Genomic DNA, 20,997 nt, shown 5'->3' with positions numbered 1-20,997 from the left:
CATGAGTTGGAGGGCAGCCTGAATTACGCTTTGAGATCCCTGCTTATAAATAAATAAATAAATAAATAAATAAATAATCGAGAGTTAAGAGCCATTTTCTTGGAGACATGCTCTTGCTACTTAGCTCAGGCTGTCTCTGAACTCACTATGTAGCCCAGGCTACTCAAATTCGTGATCAGTTTGCCTCTGTCCTCCCATTCCCGAAATGACAGACTTGAGAGTCACGTCTTTTTCATATTGTCACATCACCCTTGTGACTGCGATTCTTTTTCTTGCCCAGATAGAAGACAATTCCTTTTCACCAGCAGTGCAGCTTGGGGCGAGAGAGCTCTTTCCTTGGTGTTAAAGAAAGGACCGCCCATAGGCTTCTGTCTGTATGGATCTTCAGGCAGGAGAACTTGCCGCTGGCGCCTGCCCACCGCCTCCGTGTTCTCTTGTGGACCAGGGGTTTCAGTTGTACGCCCCCAGAGGTAAGGGTTGAAACGGTTAGCTTCTTTCGAGCTGGTGCCTAAAGCAGTCGGAGCGCATGCCTTTGAATAAAATGACCCCCTTCTTAAGTTTCTACCCAGGCCACGAGGTGTCGCCTTCACCTCAGAGAACGAGTGTCGGTCCTCAGTCTGCAGTCACTCCCTCTCTGCTGGGGCGCTTCTAGCTTCTTGGCGCTGTGAATTCTGGAGAAGAGGCTTCAAGGGGGGAGAGAAACTGGCTGTCAGCACGGAGGAGAATGTGTTTATGTGCATGTCCTTTATGACAATTTGAGAACTCCCCAAGGTCCCATGGCAGTCTGTGCAGCAATGATGTCATCCCTCACAAGCTGTTCCTCCAGATGGGGTCAGCACTCCAGATGTGGGGTACCTGGATGAACTTTCTAGTCAGGAATCTTAGGAATGGGGTGGAAACCAAGGTGAGGCACAATGGGCCTTCATTGCTGGGGTCTGTTGGGCTTGGTCAATCTATACGCTCCCGTCCAGTGTGGCTCAGGGACACAAAAGGACGAGGCCCTGGTGAATCCAATAGGCACGAAGTACGGGCATGGAGACCAAAACAGAGTGGGGAGTCGAGTCCTCGGTAAGAGGAAGACTCGTGGACTTCATAAAGGCTCGAGAAGAATGTGGTCCTTTGGACCCACGAGGGCCTGTCTTTCAGCTGTCTGAGGAAGAGGCCCCCAGTATTTAGGAGCTTGATAGAGTTTTCCCTACCTAGGGATAGATAAACGGATACCCAATGCTTGGGGATTCCTGACAGCTTCCTGGAGACTGGAGCGTCTGCGGAAATTTGGTTGAGCGAATGGACCCCCAAGAAAAGCGGGGTGTCCCATCCGGGCAGGAGAAAGACAGGCCCAGGGGTCCCCGGCATGAGTGAGATGGAAGCAGCCCTGCGGGCAAGGGACTTGGGGCAAGCAGAAGGCGGCCCTTACAGTGTTGGGACTCCCGGGGACCTCGGTGGCCTAGAGGCCCGGGTGCGAAGCCCCTGGGGCGCTCGCCGGGTGGTTTGGGGCCTGGGAGGTCCCTGGGCGCCGGGCAGGGGTGGGGGGGCAGGCAGCAGCAGCCGGAGGGTGGGGCCGGGCCGGGCGGGGAGGGGGGGGAGGGGCGGGGTCGGGCGGCCTGCCGGGGAAGTCACACTCGGCCGCCGCCGCGGGCGCAGCGAGCGGAGACGCGCCGGGCCGAGGCGACCTGACCTGGACGAGCGGCGCGCGCGGGGGCCCAGGCGGGGGGGCGGGAGGCAGCGCCGGGCAGCGCGGGCCGCCGGGCCGGGAGAAGCGGAGCCGAGAGGAGCTGGGGACACGGGCGGGGCCGCCGCAGCTCCGGATGGGACCAGCGCCCGGGCCCGTTAGTCCAGGCAGGAGCTTCGGGAGAAGCCGTCCCTGGGAGAGTCACCCCGGCCTTTCCCTCCCCTCTGGCCCAGGCCTCGCTTCGCTCCCTGCCTGCCCATGTCCCAATCCTTCCGCGGCGGGCGCCCTCCCACCTCAGCCCGGGGCTCCGGCTTTTCGCAGCTCTTTGCCCTCCCGGCCCGGCCGGCTGTGAGGTGCCCCCAGGCCGTTTCTTTGTACCAGCCTCCCCCGAGTCCCCACCCCATCCCAGCCTTAGATCCCCCGCTTCTCGGCTTGGGATTGTCAGGCCCCTTCGCCCCTCGCTGTCCTCATCCCGGTCGCAGGCCCCCTTGGTCCCTCCCTCCTTCTGCCACCCTATCCTTAGTCCATGGTCCTTGCTGTAGGCTGGTAGCCCACTCCTTCCCGACCCAGGCTTCCCCCCAGCCCCTTCTTGCGTGGTCCCCAACACTTTCTGTGTCCGGGTCGACTAAGCTTGTCCCCACTTCTCTTCTTGGCCCTCTTCCCCAGGATCCAGGCTGGGTGGCGCTTGTGCCTGCCCACTAGGCCAGAGCGGCCCCTGGTTCGGGGGGCCGTGGGTCAGCTGCGCTATCTCCATGGCACTGCCATCACTGCTGCTGGTGGTGGCAGCCCTGGCAGGTGGGGTGCGTCCTCCGGGGGCGCGGAACCTGACGCTGGCGGTGGTGCTGCCAGAACACAACCTGAGCTATGCCTGGGCCTGGCCACGGGTGGGTCCTGCTGTGGCACTGGCTGTGGAGGCACTGGGCCGGGCACTGCCCGTGGACCTGCGGTTTGTCAGCTCCGAACTAGACGGCGCCTGCTCTGAGTACCTGGCACCACTGCGCGCTGTGGACCTCAAGCTGTACCATGACCCCGACCTTCTGCTGGGCCCCGGTTGTGTGTACCCTGCTGCCTCTGTGGCTCGCTTTGCCTCCCACTGGCACCTTCCCCTCCTGACTGCGGGTGCAGTGGCCTCTGGTTTTGCAGCCAAGAATGAGCATTATCGTACCCTGGTTCGCACTGGTCCCTCTGCTCCCAAGCTGGGTGAGTTTGTAGTGACATTGCACGGACACTTCAATTGGACTGCTCGGGCTGCCTTGCTGTATCTGGATGCTCGCACAGATGACCGACCCCACTACTTCACCATCGAGGGCGTCTTTGAGGCCCTGCAGGGCAGCAACCTCAGTGTGCAGCACCAAGTGTATACCCGAGAGCCAGGTGGCCCTGAGCAAGCCACCCACTTCATCAGAGCCAACGGGCGCAGTAAGTGTGGCCCGGTCTGTTTTCGGAACTGGGGAGGAGGGCCAATGTGTCCCTGGAGCGTAGCACAGAAAAGTAGAGAGAGAGAGACAGGCATGGAAAAGTCGCGTGCAACGGTTGGGATGGAGGAGCTTGTGAAAACAGAGCACCTGGGAGAGGCCTGGGTTCGGACAGAGCTTTCGAATCATAGGCACAGATGGGCAAGGCTGGGACTCGGGGAGTGAAGGGTTTGGGGGAGCGATGTGGGTGCCTTGGGTAGTAGATATGGGTGGTAGCTGCTCTGAAATGTGCACCTGTCTGTGAGCAGAGACTCCTTAGCCTGGTGCACCAAGGTCTCCTTGCATAGAGATGACTCTGTGGGTTTGGGGCTCAGCAGACTTGGTTGGGAAAGCAGATAAAGCTCACACAAAAATTGTGAGCACAAAGTGCTAATGAGCCTAGCGAGAGGCAGGCAAGAGAGGAACGCCCGGAGCTGTGAGATGGAGCTAACACAACTCTGGGGGAAGGAGTCATCACTCCTTTCTCTGGGTCTGGAGTCGGGCTCTGACTTTCGCCAGATGGCCCGTGTGGCCCACGGGCACTTTATGACACGGGCTCCGGGGGAGGATGGGAACATCTGTTGGGTGGTCGATAGGCAGGGCTGACCCAGACAGGGGGTGGTGGGGACCTGGGTGCTGTCTCAGGGTGCTCTTCTGTCATGCCCATTCCCAGTCGTGTACATCTGCGGCCCTCTGGAGATGCTGCACGAGATCCTGCTTCAGGCCCAGAGGGAGAACCTGACCAATGGCGACTATGTCTTCTTTTACCTTGATGTCTTTGGGGAGAGTCTCCGCGCAGGTCCCACACGTGCAACAGGCCGGCCATGGCAGGACAATCGAACCCAGGAGCAGGCCCAGGCCCTCAGAGAGGCCTTTCAGGTATCTTTGTAACCCAAACTAGAGATGGGGAGAGGCACTGGGTGGAAGGTCTTTCTCTCACGAGACCACAGAAGCCCCAGGAACAGGGCAGGACTTGTGAGCAATGGAAGGGTCAGAGAGTGTCTATGCCTGGTGTTTTTTAACTCTTTCCCTGGACTTGTGACTGTTACTTAGAGAGTTTGCCAAGGGCTGACTGGGCCCCTCCAGATCTTAGGGTGCTTTCCCGAGTGTCAGCAGGGAGCAGAAGGTCTGAGCCTTGCCCTGGAAAGGGCCGGGTGAGATTATAACACAGTAAGTGACGAAAGGAGACACATTTGTGTGTGAAGCAGATCTCGGGATCAGTGGGTAAGGGACAAAGTGGGGATATGGGATGAGGGAAGGCTTTAAAGGAATTTAGACTGTTGTAATTTTCATGGCAGATGCCATGTTCAGAGTGTCGGGATAGGGATCTGGAAACCCATGCAAGGGAAAGATAAGAGTTTACATGTTTGACCTGGTAAGAAAGGCGGGCTCACTTTAAAAAATGTTTTTGAGACAGGGTTCCACTCATGCCTTGACCTGGTTGCCCCAGCCTTCCTTCTGGAATCTTAGGCACGGACTTCTCAAAGTGTCCACCTAAAGCACATCTAGGAAATAAAGTGACAAAGACATAGATTAAAAGGATGTTGGCTGTTAAGGACTAGAATTTGAGGTTTAATTATTTATTTATATTTATTTTTTGAGACAGGGTTTCTCTGTAGCTTTGGAGCCTGTCCTGGAACTGGTTCTGTAGACCAGGCTGGCCTGGAACTCACAGAGACCCGCCTGCCTCTGCCTCCCGAGTGCTGGGATTAAAGGCGTGCGCCACTACTGCTGGCTGGATTTGAGTTTTTGTGTAACAACCCAGGTAGTGTTAGAAGAGCAGATGAACTGTAGGTTGTCAAGGGATGAGGTGATATGGCTTGAAGAGGAGGCCTATGCTAGGAAGAATGGAAAGAACTTACTTTATGAAAGAACTCGCAGAGAAAGTTGGTGTTACTGGGCATTTCCCATCTCTGCCCCAGACCTGCAACCTGCTCCCCACAGAATAAAATTCCAACTCCTAACCATGACATTTAAGCCCGGTAGCTCTCTGCTACAGTTGCAGAAGTCCAGCTGACCTGAGCCAGCCCAGGCTCCCTAACCTCCTGCCTCTGTGCGATTTGTTCCTTTTCTCTGCATTTTATTTTTCTTCTTCCCTCATTCTGAACCTCCCTCCTGAGATCATGTCCGTGAGTCTCTGTCTGGTTCCCTCAGCAGTTCTTACTGATTTGTGTATATAAGTGTTTCCTATTTGTTTATCCATAGCCCTCAAAGAGTATTTGAGGTGGCTTACGGAATGACCTTAAGATCCTTTCCACTCTGAGACTCTTTGGTTCTAAGCAGAGTGGACAAGGGCTGGGCCTGGGGGACCATTCTTCTCTAGTGAGTAAGTTTTATGCGGCTGTGATTATATATTTGGTTGTGACTGGTGAGCGAGTTTCACTCTGAATGGCATATCTGTTTGCATGCCTGCCTATGAGTCGGTGACTGTCATACTTGAACATGGGCAGTGATAGGACAGCTTTGGTTTATGTTGTAACTTTTTCCGAAAACAACCATCTCACCTGTGTCTATATAATGATTCTATGTTCTGTAAGACTCAGAGCAGTATTTTGCCTTCTAAGGAACAGTTCCTAAATCCCAGCTTGAGCTGAGTCTCTTACTCTGCCCACTATAGAGCATGTTATTTAGTTCTTGTTCAAGTCCCTTAGAGACCAATTCATTGCTAGTGTTCCCTGAGTGTCACCTAACTCAGTACTGGTCTGCAAATACAGAATATACTAGAACACTCTCTGTCTTTTTGGAGTTTACAGTTAGTAGGCGAGACAGACAAGAAACAAGCTTATTCATTGTTGATAAGGGTTACCGTAAGAAGAGAAACACATGGGAAGGGACTGTTCACTTGGCTAGCTCAGAAAAGGCTGGCCGACACCTTCCCTGGATCCTGGGACTCTCTAGCCCTCTGGGTGGGGATTTTTTGTTTCGTTTTTTCTTTGCGTTCCGGTGTTTAACCTAGGGCCTTATGTATGCTAGACAGGAGCCCTGAGCACTACATTCTCACCCTCAGGCTGTAGTCTTTGTGCGAAAGAAAAACTTCTTCCTTGTATGAGAATTACTAGCAGCCAAGAGACCCCAGGACTTAGAGCAGAGGAAGGAAGGTCTAGTCAGCTAACAGCTATATCAATTAATGAATTCTTGGTTCCTACCCTCATTGTAGGCCTCGTTCAGACAGAAAAAAAGGAAGGTGTTTGTTACGACTTAAGATAAAGGAAACAGGCAGGAAAGTATGAGCTGAAGGGAGACCAAGGTTTGGAGTGGCTGGGAGTGAGGCATTTGCAGGAAAAGCTTCTCCCGTTCAGGAAGGCAGTCCCCCTTTCTGGAGACTATTCATGGTTTCTTCAGCATAGAGGTCCGTGGTCAGCTCTGGAAGAACAAAGAGCAGTGAGCCTTTCCTTCAGAGATGCTCGTCCACTTGGGTCTGAGACCAGGCCAGCCCTGCAAAGATGGTAGATGAGGCATGAGCCCTTGTCTGTAGACGTCCAGAGCCTTTGTAAGCAGCTGGAGCTCCTGAGGCAAAGGTGCCAGCGCAGTCTGGTATTAGTCACTGGGGGGGGGGAGGGGGAAAGAACTAAATTCAAGTATTTGTTAGGAATCTTCTTTCCCATTCAGTCATCGATGTTCCAGGGCAGGGATTGTGTTCATCTTTGCATCCCCTGTGCCTAGCATGTAGTAGATATTTAATACATATGTATTGAGTCAAATTGATCTGTATGTTGGGGAGAGGGGAGATAGGCTAAGGGATTATTGTAGAGAGACCTTCCAGGCACTGTAAACCAAGATAATTAACCAGGGCACGTAAGAAAAGTCAATAGAGTAGAGCTTAATAAGCAAGCAGTCAGTCTGGGAGGATTCAGGTTTACACTGACCAACTGAGAATACTGGGTTAGAAATCCTAACCCACGCATGCCCACGATGGGAAACATTTGCCCTAGGCGTGGAGGAAAGAGCTGTGTGAGGCCGCTCTGGTCTGTCATCTCAGCACTTGAGAGACTAAGGCAGGGAGCTTGCTGAACTTCTGAGGCCAGCCTGGGTTACCTGGTGAGATCCCCTCTCAAAGCAAACAGCAACAAAACAACAACTAGAATGGAAGAAAGCTCTAAGGCCAAGGCTATGGAAGGCAGTCCCCCTTTCTGGAGACGATTCATGGTTTCTTCAGCCCATGGCTGGCATCACTTTCTGCTGTGCCCAGAGCAGGACTCAAGGTGGGTGGTGCACTCTTGGCTTGCCCCCCATTGAACTCCTTATTTTTGGCAGTGTTGCTTGTTTAGTTTTCCACTTGGGGGCCACTATGAATTAGTGGGACTCAATTAGCTACCTTTGCCTTCTTTTTAGTCCCTGAGTAAGTACAGAAAGTGTTTGGAGTTGTTTTTGTTTGGGGTTTGTTTTCCTTTTTTTTAGTAGCTAGTTAGTAACCTCAGCAAAACATTCTTGAATAGCCATTTTCTAAGTGTGGCCTTGGGATCCTGGGGCCCCCAGAAATCCTTTTAGGGGGACTGTGAAGTGAGAGTTATTTAAAAATAATGTCAAGATGTTATTCGCCGTTGTTACTGTTCTCCTATGACTGCACAGTGGGATTTCTAGAGGCCGCACAATGTGGGGTGATGTCACCTCTCTGACAGCCATGGAAAACATGCTTGTGCATTCTTGTGTTTTCATAATTTATCAGGCTCAGTTTTAACTTCTCATTTTGTAGCTATTGAGAGATATAACATTTCTTTGGGGTCCTCAGTAAGTTTCAAGAGGAGAAGAGACTCCTCTTAAAGTGGCAGGCTTGTAATCCTAGCACTCTGGGCCTAAAGCAGGAGGATCTGGAGGTTGAGGTCAACAACAAAACAAAGATAAGAGAACAAAACCAGGGCTGGAGAGATAACTCAGCATCCACTGTTCTTCCAGAGGACCCAAGTTCAGCTCCCAGCACCCACATCAAGTGCAGGAGTATCCAATGCTTTGAGGCTGCGTGTGAGGGCGCGCACACACACACACACACACACACACACACAGACACACAGACACACAGACACACAGACACACAGACACAGACACACACACAGACACACAGACACACACACAGACACACACACACAGACACACACAGACACACAGACACACAGACACACACACACACACACACACACACAGACACACAGACACACACACACACACACACACACATGAAAAGGGACTCAGATTTTTAAAAATTCTTTTTCTTTGTTTAAGATAGGGTCTGCTGTGTAACCCAAATTGACCTTGAACTTTCCATCCGCCTGCCTTGCCTCCAGAGTGTTAGAATTAAAGGGGCGTGTTACCACCATGGCAAAAAATTGGATTACTGACAGCTTAGGGGTGACTCTCCAAGCTGGAGAGTCAGTGTCCCGAAAATGTTAAAAACCATTTGTCAGCCTTTTTGAAGTATAAATCGGCTACTCTGATCTTTTCCAACTCTTTTCCCAACTGTCACTTGTCAACAGCACCATTCCTCTCTGTTCTTGGAGCAGGTGTCGGGGAATGAACCTCTAGCCTGGCCCTGAGGAGCACTTCCTGTCCTCCCCTTCCTTCCCTCTGGAGCCTCCCTTCTCCTTTCCCTCCTTCTCTTTCTTCTGCCTGGGAGTGAATATTAAAAGAGTACAACCAAGCACATAAATTCCCCAGTAAGAAACTCTAATCTAATGAACGCAATTAGAAACTGGGTTAATCATTTCCTACCTGGAACAAACTGATACCTGTAGATCACTTGTGATGTGTTCAGTATGTCTGTGTGGCCCACAAGCACGTTCTGTGATGAGAACAAACAAAACTGATAGGAATGGCCAGACTTTTGTTCTGATTTTGTTGTTGTTTTATGAAACGAGGTCTTGCTATGTAGCCCTGATTGGCCTGGAACTCACTCTGTAGGCAAGGCAGGCCTTGATCTTACAGCTTTCTGCCTCAGCCGCTTGGGGGCTAGGATTACAGATGTGAGCCACCATACCTGGCTTGAAACAGCTCGATTTTACTCTATCACTTCACATGGTTATATTTCACAAAATATATTGAAAGACATCTTTCTCTGAAGTTGTAAGACCAATTTCCTGTCTGCGCAGTCTCATTTAGTTGTGTGGTCCAAGGCTGAGCAGTTCTGCAGCTGGAGAAGAGGGGTATGAGGCTGGAGGAGCTAGGCAGGCCGTTTGTCCAGGGACAGAGATACGTTGATTCATGTTAGTAAACTGTGTGCACGGCTGACTGAGGCCACATGCATCATTTGCTTTATCTGTGCAATGTGTGTGGCCATGTGACTTACGCAGCACGCATCTGCTTCTTAGTGAGCATGCCGTTTATGGCAGGTGTTCCCTATATGCACAGTAAATTCAACCCATAGTTTTCACGGATGGAATCACTGCCTCAAAGTATTTCTCATGGGGCTTGAAATCTAATTCATCGAGAGAAGCCACTGTGTGCCAGTGACCCACTATGAAAAAGTCAACTTTTAGTGGATAACATCAACACTTAACACAGATGGGAGGAACTGTAGCCCTGGCTGGCCTGGAACTCACCGAGATTTGCCTACCTCTGCCTCCTGAGTGCAGGTGTCAAAGGGGTACCCAGAAAGTAGGGGCAGAGGAATTCCCATGAGTGTGGTTCCCATGAGCCTGATGACAAGGAAGGTGATGGGCTGAGTTTGTCGTCTCTCACACAGGAGTGCCACTACCTTCCAATCCCCGTACCCGCCACAGAATTTAGTACATTTCAGCCTTCAGACCCCCTCCCCGCCGTGTGCGTTTCAGCAAGTTTTCCTATAATGGTTTTTCTCCCATGCTCAATCTGAACCCTGTTCACTCTTCCCCACGTACCATGGTGTAGACTGTGCTGGTGATCACATACCGAGAGCCCCCAAATCCGGAGTACCAGGAATTCCAGAATCGCCTGCTGATCAGAGCCCGGGAAGACTTTGGTGTGGAGCTGGCCCCATCCCTGGTGAGTAGATCTCTGAGGGTCAGAACAGGCTTCATCACATTTGGGTCATGGAGCAAGCCCCACTTTGGGCTGTTGTGTCCGTCCAGGATGTCACCTCCTCCGGGTGGGACCAGGGGGGTAGAGGTGACCCTGGAGGGGTGAGAGAGGGAGAGGAGTGAGCTGGAGTGTGGAGAGCCAGAAGGTCACTGCGGGGTGGGAAGGGGACCGGGAAAGGGCCCTGCAGGACGTTTGGAGAGTGCTGCTGAAGTCGCTGTCCCCAGATGAACCTCATCGCTGGCTGTTTCTATGATGGGATCCTGCTCTATGCCCAAGTCCTGAATGAGACGATACAGGAAGGAGGCACTCGGGAAGACGGACTTCGAATCGTAGAGAAGATGCAGGGACGGAGATACCACGGTAATGACGAGGCGGGTGGAGGCCGAGGGCTGGCACCAGGCTTAGGAGTGGAGTGGACGAAAGAGGACACTGCAAGGCCACAGGAGAGTCAGTGGGGGGTCAGGGACAGGCACAGTGGACTCGTAAAAAGAACCAGGGCGGGGGAGAGACTCAGACAGGGAGATTGGGTGGACAGGAGGAGGGTGGGCCAGAGGGAGATCTCAAAGTGAGTGACCCCCCTCTTTTTTTAATCTTAGGTGTAACTGGACTGGTTGTTATGGACAAGAACAATGACCGAGAGACTGATTTTGTCCTGTGGGCCATGGGAGACTTGGATTCTGGGGACTTCCAGGTGACGGGGAGAGGACAGGGAAGAGAAAATGGACTCAGTGGGGGACAGCATGAGTGGTTCTGGGACAGGAGCTTACTCCCTTGCTGAACCTGTGTCATGGCGGGAGTCTCAGGGAGGAGGCTGGGGGCAGGCCTGTGGGTCCAGTGCTCTGTTCCTCACAGCCCGCAGCCCACTACTCAGGAGCCGAGAAGCAGATCTGGTGGACAGGCCGGCCTATCCCCTGGGTGAAGGGGGCCCCACCTTTGGACAACCCCCCCCCTGTGCCTTTGACTTGGACGACCCATCCTGTGATAAAAGTGGGTGTGTGCAGGGACTGGGAGCAGTCCCCCCCTTTTACCCGACCCCCTGCGCTCTGCCTTCACTGACACCCACTCCTAGCTATGATTTATCTCTGCAGCTCTCCTTCTTTCCCTCAAGAGCACTGTGCACCCGCTGACCTGTGTCTCCTCCCCTCAGCCCTCTCTAGACTTCCTCAGGGTCTCTCTCTTTCCTCCTTCAGCCCCACTTTCCACCCTGGCGATTGTGGCCCTGGGCACAGGAATCACCTTCATCATGTTTGGTGTTTCCAGTTTCCTAATTTTCCGGTGAGTTCTAGATTTTCCAACTCCTTACCTCCCTCTTGTCACATGGCCTCTCACATGGGGTGAGAGTGGCAAACCTAACCCAGTGTGGGTCTCTTGGGCTGTCACCTTTCTCTCTAGCCTCTCAGTTTGGCTGCCTTTCGTCCTAGATGCTTATTTTGCTGTTATCTGTAACCTGAGTAGACTAGTGATTTTTCTTTTTGATTTTTGTTTGTTTGTCTTGAAACAAAGCCTTGCTATGCAGCTCAGGCTGGCCTTGAACTCAAGATTCTACTCCCTTGGCCTCCTTGTGCTGGGATTATAGATAGGTGCCATAGTGCCATGTTTGAATACTGATTTATTTTATTTTTTTATTTTTTTGAGATAGGGTCTCATCATAGATCCCTGGCTGGTCTGGAAATCGATATGGAGACCAGACTGGCACTGAACTCTTAGAGATTTGCCTACCTTTGTTTTTCAAGTGTTGGGATTAAAGGCATCCTCCACCATGCCCAACTATGAATACTGAGTTTTAAAAATTATTTTTATTTATATATATCTATGTCTATGTGAATGTACAGGTGTCTGTAGAGGTCAGAGAGGCCATCAGAACCCCATGAGTTACAGGTGATTATGAGGTACCTGGAATAGATGCTTGGAGTTGAACATGGGTCCTCTGGAAGAGCAGCAGGCACTCCTAACCACTTAGCCATCTCCCCAACCCTTTAGTACTGACTTAGAGTAGAGTTAGGATCACTGGTTGCCACTGGCTCCCCCACCCCCACCCCACTCCCTCCAATATGCAACAACAACAACAAACTCACAGTTCTGGGTATTTAGGAAATCCAAGATCAAGTCGCCAACACATCCTATGTCTGGTGAGTGTGCACTTTCTGATTTGTGGAAAGTAGTGTTTCATTGTGTCTTCACATGGTGCAAGACTGGATGCCCAGATTTAGCTATAGGTTGGGGATGGAGCTGTCCAACTGTAGAACTCTTGCCTAGCATGTTCAAGGCCATAGGTTTGACTCCCAGCCTGGAAGAAGGAAACCTCTCTCCTGAAGACAGGGGGAGGTAAGGGACAAAAGGGGTGGGGAGAAAGGGAGAGAGAGAGAACTACTGTGTGTGGTGGTATACGTCTATAAGCTCAGCACTTGGAAGGCTGAAGCAGGAAGATCATCGTGAGTTTGAGGCCTACCTGGACCCTTTCTCAAGACCAAACCAAACTACTTTGCCTCTAACCCTGAGTGCACACAGGCGCTTGCTAGAATGTGGTGCTTGTTTCCTTATGTCCTAGTACTGACTCAGCCATAACAGTTGTAGCTCCCTTGCAGCTTAGTGGGTGGCAGCCAACTGAGCTGTGCAGTCCTTACAGAAAACTGATGCTGGAGAAGGAGCTGGCTAGCATGCTGTGGCGCATTCGCTGGGAGGAATTGCAGTTTGGCAACTCGGATCGTTACCATAAAGGTGCAGGCAGCCGCCTGACACTGTCGCTGGTGAGTCCTTGACGCTCTGCCTTCCTCGGAGTCCCTGCTCTCTGTCCTTTCTTACCCTGGACCTCTCCCAGCACACTGGCTTGTAATGATAGCCCCACCGCCACCATCTAATGTTCCTTTCATCCTTCCGCCTCCATGTTGCCCTTGGCCCCAGCGGGGATCCAGTTACGGCTCGCTCATGACAGCCCATGGGAAATACCAGATCTTTGCCAACACCGGTCACTTCAAGGTGAAGAGTCGTCTGCTTGTTCTGGTTCCCAACCATTTCATTGTCCCTCATGCCCATCTGCTACCTCTGCCCCTGAACCTCTTGCCCCTCCGAGTCCCCTCTCTATACCCAGCTAAGCTCTTGGATGTTCTCAGTTCCCAGTGTTTCTCAGACACTCCTTCTGATGTTCAATTCCTTTTTCTATTTCTACCCCTACCTTAGGGAAATGTTGTTGCCATCAAACACGTGAATAAGAAGCGCATTGAGCTGACCCGGCAAGTTCTGTTTGAACTCAAACACGTATGTACTTGGGCGGAAGGTGAGGGTAGACAGGGAAGGGGGAATGGAGACCATGGGATGGCCAACTGGCCAAGAGGGCAAGGGTTTATCTATCACTGGTTCCCAGTTGTAGGTACATGTAGGAGGAAGATCATTTCTCACGGTGGTATGTTTATCTAAATTTTAGTGCTGTCAATTCTCGTTCTCTTGTTTTTCTGCTAGATGAGAGATGTTCAGTTCAACCATCTTACTCGCTTCATTGGAGCCTGCATAGACCCTCCCAACATTTGCATCGTCACTGAGTATTGTCCTCGTGGGAGCTTACAAGTGAGGGACAGGTGTAGGAGATTGTGGTGGGGTAGGGGAGGACCCAAAGTCCATTGTTCCAAGTTATAGCCAATGAGACTTAGGATACTGATCTCTTCCACATCACTTGCCAGGACATTCTTGAAAATGACAGCATCAATTTGGACTGGATGTTTCGCTATTCACTCATTAATGATCTTGTGAAGGTGAGTCTTCTCCACTAAAATGCCTCCATTGTTTAGTCTTTGCTACAGATTCTCTCCTATACCTCAAACAGTCATGCCCTCCCCGTGTTGAGTGATGCTGGGTAAATAGGGGCTCTTGTCTTCCTGCCCCAGAGATCTTAAATGTTTCTCTACTGTCTTTTTTACCTCAAAGGTGGTGCTGGGGATATTAAAATCTCTAAACTATAGCTGTATGGGAGGCTGAGGCAGGAGGAATGCTATGATTTTTGAGCCCAGCCAATGCTTCATGGTGAGGTTCAGACCAGTTTAGACTACAGAACAAGATCCTATCCAGAGAAAGAAAATAAGCAAACAAAAACAATGAAAAGACATCCCTTAGCTGGGTGCAGGCAGTACACACCTGTAGTCCCAGCACTGAGGCAGGAGGACTGGGAGTTTGAGACAGGTCTGAGCATCATAGTAAGAATCTGTCTCAAAACCAAACAGAACCAAATCCCTTGAGCAGCAAAAAGACAAGTGAGTCTTCAAGTGTTTATTTTCTCTTATTTTATGCTTTGGCCAATATTTGGCGTGTCTATTCTTTAACTGTTGAAGACATGTCTATTCTTTAGCATATATAAATTTAACTGATCCTTTTGGAGACTGGGTTTCACTATGTAGTCCTGGCTAACCTGTAACTCGATTTGTAGACCAGGCTGACCTTGAACAATCAGAGATTTTCCTGCCTCTGCCTCCTGTGTTCTGGGATTAATAGCATGTGACAATACACTTGGCTTTGATTTCTTTTTGAGACAGGGTTTCATGATGCCCAGACTGGACTCAAACTTACTATATAGCCAGAAATTGCTTTGAACTCCTCTCTTGTCTCCACCTCCCAAATACTAACACTGTAAGTGTATACCACCACACCTGGTTAGAGACTGAGGTTAACATACACATATATATGAATGAGATGGAAGGAAAATTGTACTAGCTAATTGTTATGGTCTTTGTTATTCCAATGGTCAGTTATCTTTAAGTAACAGGGCATATGGGTGACTATTGTATGACTTAGTGTTCACAGGCAGGTCTCAGAGCCAATAAGCTCAGGAATGTGATCACCTAACTGTGCCTGACTCTGGTTCTGATTTTCTGCTAAATTCTCAGATTTTTAAAATTAATTTGTGCATATGAAAGCTTGCCATGAAGTGAGAGAAAAATATTAAGTAAACACAATGTAGTTCTCAACGAGAAAAGTGATGATAAACATAGGAAAAACAGGACCCCTTCTGCAGTTTTCACAGCGGCAAATTCCCCAGCTTAGGCATTCCTAAAGGTTTCTTGATACTCAAAGGAAGAAAGAGGAAGAGTTCAGAGACCATGAGTGATTCAAGGCCAAAGCTTAACATTTACACCATGGATTCCCGTTACCAGGCAGAGCCTTCTATCCTTTTTCTGACCCGTCTGCTCTGACTAGGGTGAGCTTCCAGAGTTTCTGTCTGGAAAGCACCACCTTGTCCTCCCAACACCCGCCTTGTGATTCCTTGGAGGCAAATGCTCTGACGTCTCAGCCTTCAGGAAGCCACGCTTCTGTACTGGCTTGTCGGCTATCTCCTGCCTGTCTGTTGTTTCCAGTTTTGCTGGTTTGCTGTCCTCTTCATGACTGTCTGGTCTGGCACTTCTCTGATAGGTCCCATTGCGCCCCCGCCACAACCTGCCTCCTACACAAAGCCGCACACTAGACTTCACAGCTGGCTGCTTCTCTGTGGCACATCTGGGGACTGGGCCAGAGTCTTAAGCTGTGTCTTCATTAGTTGCTAGGCGTGTGAAGCCACTTTAGGTGCCATACTAGTTTTGGCTGTTCCCTTTACCATTCAGAAGACTGCCATTTCCAGAATGGGTGGTTCTCCTTATCCCCATTCATAAGCATGCCCCATCCCTTGGGCCTGAGTACCTAGATGCTGTTTACTGTACTGGAAGGGCTCTCCTATTCTGCCTGCTTCCTTGAGTAGACGCTCTACAAGGGGCATCATCTCAACTCAGCATTTTTACTTTTTTCATCTCAAGGTCCTTCCATTTCTAGTGATTTTTGGTTAGTGGTCTGAACATCTTTATGCAGCCAGCTGGGCCATCTCATGGACTGGGGTGGCCCAAGCCACATATGATCCTCTTTCTCTGTATCCTGCAGGGTATGGCCTTTCTCCACAACAGCATTATTGCATCTCACGGAAGTCTCAAGTCCTCCAATTGTGTGGTGGATAGTCGGTTTGTGCTCAAAATAACAGACTATGGTCTGGCTAGCTTCCGATCAACCGCTGAACCCGATGACAGCCATGCCCTCTATGCCAGTGAGACTGCTCCCTTCATCATCACTCCCCCTCCCCCTCTCCTCCCTCCCCCATTCCCATCACCTACCTTTATATTGCTCTTCAGGCCTTGATCACTTCCTCTCAGGGAGATTATGAGCGGTAGACTAGTAGCAGTAACATGGGGATTCCCCCAAGGGAGTCTGTGAGACGCAGACCAGTAACAATAACATGGTAGACCAGTAAGTAGCCTAGGTAGAACCCAGGAACACCTATTTAGACAACCTAGCCAGCCTATTCACTCTTTGCAGAGAAGCTGTGGACTGCCCCAGAACTGCTTAGTGGCAACTCCTTGCCAACCACAGGCATGCAGAAGGCAGATGTCTACAGCTTTGCCATCATCCTACAGGAGATAGCGCTGCGCAGTGGCCCTTTCTACTTGGAAGGCTTGGATCTCAGTCCCAAAGGTGAGTCAGGTGCTATTCACAGCCTCGTCCACTAGGGGAACCTTGTTCTTCATCCAGATTTTCTGTCACCCTCAGAGATTGTCCAGAAGGTTCGAAATGGTCAGCGGCCATATTTCCGGCCAAGCATTGATCGGACACAACTGAATGAAGAGCTAGTTTTGCTGATGGAGAGATGTTGGGCCCAGGACCCAGCAGAACGTCCAGACTTTGGGCAGATCAAGGGCTTCATTCGCCGGTTTAACAAGTGAGAGGGCACTGAGGCTCAGAGGCTCCCAGAGATAGAAACCTTATTCTTAGTGGATGAGGCTGGTGGACCCTGAGGGTGGGGTGGACAGGAAGTCCTGTTAGTCTTGAGAACCCTGGCGCAGGTGTCATATCCTGGCCTCCCCCACAGGGAGGGTGGTACGAGCATATTGGACAACCTCTTGCTACGCATGGAGCAGTATGCCAATAACCTGGAGAAGCTTGTGGAGGAGCGCACACAGGCCTACCTAGAGGAGAAACGGAAAGCCGAGGCTCTGCTGTACCAAATTCTACCCCAGTAAGAACTTTGTCCCCCTTCCGAAATTTCCTTGGGTCCTGCCTCATCTGACTTCTGAGAATTCCTTTGCAAACCTGGGAACCCTACGATGCTAATTCATGCCACAGTGAGCCCTCCTGGTTACAGGCTGAATGCTCTCAATGTGTCTTCAAATGAGCTGTGCAGCCTTCGTTGACCTTCCTCCTTAGGGCAGTCTTCCTCACCTTTGGGTCAGCGAGCCTGCGCAGAACAATTCCAACGGAGCGCTTAGCCCCGCGGGGTCCCCTCACGCTCCCCACCACTGTGCTTCCCACAGTGCCCTAGGCAACATCATCTCAGCTACTCTCCTTTTCTCCCACCAAGGCCACATCTCATGTTACAGCTCAGCTGTGCTGCAGGCACACCGTCTTCCTCGTTCCCCCTGCTCTGGAGCTGCACTGATGGTGCCCCTTTCTTCCTAGTTCTGTGGCAGAGCAGTTAAAACGGGGAGAGACCGTCCAGGCGGAGGCTTTTGACAGTGTTACCATCTACTTCAGCGACATCGTGGGCTTCACAGCGCTATCAGCTGAGAGCACCCCCATGCAGGTGGGAGCCGTGGGCAGGCGCGGGTGGCGCTGGGTCCCGGGCCCCACTGCACTAGTTTGCTCTGAGTTCTTTTATAATGGTTAGGAATGTGGGCACAAATTTCAGAGCCTCTGCTTTCCCATCCTGTTAGGTGGTGACTCTTCTTAATGACCTTTACACCTGCTTTGATGCCATAATCGACAACTTTGATGTCTACAAGGTGAGAGCGGGAGCCCCCTACTTCTAAGACCCGTTTGAAACACGGTTTCCTGGACCCCACATACCATATCCACTCCACAGTCAGTGCTCCCCAGGTTTCTCCATCATCCAAGTGTTCTTTAGTGGATGTGATTCTAGCAAACATGGATACCTGGGTCTGACACCTGTGGTTCTCAGGGCTCCCTAATCACAGCCATGCATGCTTTAATTCCTCCCAGAGGATATGGGGTGAGGGGCAAGAAACAAATACATGTTACACAGCTCTCTGTTAAAGTCATTGAGTTGGCTTAATTGTCCTTGGAAGTAAAACTGTGCTAGATTTGAATACCGATTTTATAGATAATTATGCGGCCTTAGACAAGTACAGGGTTTCTCTGAGCCTCAGTCGTTGCAGTAATAGATTAGGTACATGAAAACAGATGGGCTGGTGAGATGGCTCAGTGGGTAAGGGCACCAAGCCTGAGGACTTAGGTTCAATCCCTGCTATGTATGATAGGAGAACCAACTCCCATAAGTTGTCTTCTGGTGTGTGTGTGTGTGTATGTGTGTGTGTGTGTGCACGTGTGCATAAAAATAAATGTGAGACATATTTCTTTTTTTGTTTTTTTACGAGACAGGGTTTCTCTGTATTATTTTGGAGGCTGTCGGTCCAGCCTAGCCTCGAATTCACAGAGATCCGCCTGCCTCTGCCTCCCGAGTGCTGGGATTAAAGGCGTGTGCCACCACCGCCCGGCTGAGACATATTTCTTAAAAGTATCTAACATTGAGTGTGGCATATGGCAAATAATGATGCTTGGCATGGTGACACCTGTCTATCATCCCAGTATTTAGGAGGTTGGGACAGATGGATCAGGAGGTTAAGGTCAGCCTTGGCTACACAGTGAGATTATATCTAAACATAAATAAGGATATTTTGAAGCTTACCCTACCCTCTCTGATGTTTCCCTAATAAAATGACAATAAACCCTATACCCAATTATTTCTTTACATCAGTTATTTCTATTTTTCATTTTATTTCAGATGTCTGTCTTCCTCTGTCCCTGGAGTGCTTGTGAATCAAACCCATAGCTTTCCCCATGCTAATCTGTTCTGATACTTGACAAAATCCAGGTCCTATTTTTTTAAACTTATATAATTATTATGTGGACCATTTGAGAGGAAGTCTTAGACACAGTTCCCCTTTATGCCTAAATACTTAGTATGGTTCCCTACACATTTCTCTGTGTGCCACAGGTTTGGTACAGTGGCTGTGTCCTACCTCTGACTGTCAGGCTGTCTGACCATGCCACTGAGCCTGCTTTCCTTCTTTGAGCCTTTGGGTTCTTTTGACTAGGATCCTGCTCCTGTCCACTTGTTCAGCACTTACCACTGAGTATTCAGTGCTGGGGTACTGAGGAGGAGTTACGTGCTCCCTGTCTGCCCTGCTCTTAGCTGCAGATCCTCAGGACCATGGCATGTCGTTCCTAGTCCATCTGGCCAGCCTGGTCTACAAGAGCTAGTCCCAGGCTGTTAGGATGGCTCCTGGCAGTGTACATCTTATCTCTTTCTCATTCCCACTGATATAGCTGGAGATGACTTCTTAAAAATAGTTTTATTAAAGTTTGTGTATCTATGTGACTATATGCTACGTGTGTGCGGTTGCCCATGGAGACCAGAAGGTGTCATATCCCCTGGAACTGGAGTTACAGGGATTTGAGCTGCTGTGTGAGTGCTGAGAACTGAACTCAGGTTCTCTGGAAGAGCAGCCAGTGTTCCAACTACTGAACCTACAGATGACCTTTTAATCTTCCCTTTAAATCAGGTGGAAACCATTGGGGATGCCTACATGGTGGTATCTGGCCTTCCAGGCCGAAATGGCCAGCGCCATGCACCAGAAATTGCTCGCATGGCCCTAGCATTACTAGACGCTGTTTCTTCCTTCCGCATCCGACATCGACCCCATGACCAGCTGAGGTTACGTATAGGCGTCCATACTGGTAAGGCTAATTCTCATCCAGCCCTAGTGTCTACTTGTCTGGATCTCTCTCAACCAGCTTGTTTTTATAGGGCCGGTCTGTGCTGGGGTTGTTGGTCTGAAGATGCCCCGGTACTGTCTTTTTGGAGACACAGTGAACACTGCTTCTCGAATGGAGTCTAATGGTCAAGGTGAGGACAGCAGCCTTTAACTCTCTCTCTCTGTCTCTGTCTCTGTCTCTGTCTGTCTCTCTCTCTCTCTCTGTCTCTGTCTCTGTCTCTCTCTGGTTTTTCGAGACAGGGTTTCTCTGTGGCTTTGGAAGCAGTCCTGGCACTAGCTCTTGTAGACCAGGCTGTTCTCGGTGCTCTTTTCTCTTTGCAGAATTCCTCCTGTCTCTCAGTTGAGTAGTCAGTTCTTTAGTGTCCCATCCTTGGGCATATATTGATTCCCATAAATGTGCACTGGGAGAACTGGGGGCTTTCTGGGGGGGGTGGCTGACGGGGAAAGTGCTCTCCAGCATGTCAATTTTTCTCTTGCCTTGTCTTTGACTTCTTTCTCCCTCTGCTCCTGGCCTACACTACCCCAGCTCTAAAGATCCATGTCTCCTCAACCACCAAGGATGCCCTGGATGAGCTAGGGTGCTTCCAGCTAGAGCTCCGTGGGGACGTGGAGATGAAGGTGACAGAGGGGCTTCGGGGTGGATCACGGGAGGATGAAAGTGCAGGGAGAGAGGGAGATAAAGGCACTAACTCAGAAGAATCTCAATTATGCTCACTCCCCTGCCTCCAGGGAAAAGGAAAAATGCGAACCTATTGGCTCCTAGGAGAGCGAAAAGGACCTCCTGGACTCCTGTAAAACCCAAGCCAGACAATCTCCTGCTGCTGGTACTAGGATGGGCAATGACCGCTGTCTCTCCACACAACAGACATTGTCATTTGAGATGGAAAACACACACACACACACACACACACACACACAAACCAAACCCCTGCCTTATATGGAAGTCATAGTCCTCTGCAGCTCAATCTTGTACATATACCTGCCCCTCCTTGGCTTCTTGTAAATATCTGTATCTAGACCAGAATATTTTGTCCAAGTATAAAACAACAACAAATCATGGTGTTATTGTCTGGGACCCAGGCCTTTGCAA

The 20,997-nt window shown here is 50.4% G+C and overlaps 1 protein-coding gene across 1 annotated transcript; it reads left to right on the top strand.

The window, feature by feature from the left end:
* Nucleotides 1-1,733: 1,733 nt before the first annotated feature.
* Nucleotides 1,734-20,961, top strand: Npr2 (natriuretic peptide receptor 2). Its single transcript, XM_005078785.4, is given in 23 exon segments — nucleotides 1,734-3,091; nucleotides 3,800-4,005; nucleotides 9,964-10,077; nucleotides 10,338-10,473; nucleotides 10,710-10,804; nucleotides 10,966-11,055; nucleotides 11,058-11,100; nucleotides 11,304-11,388; nucleotides 12,740-12,860; nucleotides 13,015-13,089; nucleotides 13,291-13,368; nucleotides 13,570-13,674; nucleotides 13,788-13,859; nucleotides 16,006-16,165; nucleotides 16,435-16,590; nucleotides 16,666-16,834; nucleotides 16,985-17,131; nucleotides 17,572-17,695; nucleotides 17,826-17,894; nucleotides 19,695-19,869; nucleotides 19,940-20,038; nucleotides 20,434-20,525; nucleotides 20,637-20,961. Coding segments are annotated over 23 exon segments (3,144 nt in total). The 5' UTR covers nucleotides 1,734-2,424; the 3' UTR covers nucleotides 20,703-20,961.
* Nucleotides 20,962-20,997: the final 36 nt, after the last annotated feature.

This window comes from Mesocricetus auratus, unplaced genomic scaffold, assembly GCF_017639785.1.
Source record: "Mesocricetus auratus isolate SY011 unplaced genomic scaffold, BCM_Maur_2.0 Super-Scaffold_6730, whole genome shotgun sequence".
In the NCBI taxonomy this organism is placed as follows: Eukaryota; Metazoa; Chordata; class Mammalia; order Rodentia; family Cricetidae; genus Mesocricetus; species Mesocricetus auratus.
This window is presented reverse-complemented; position numbering and strand designations above follow the sequence as displayed.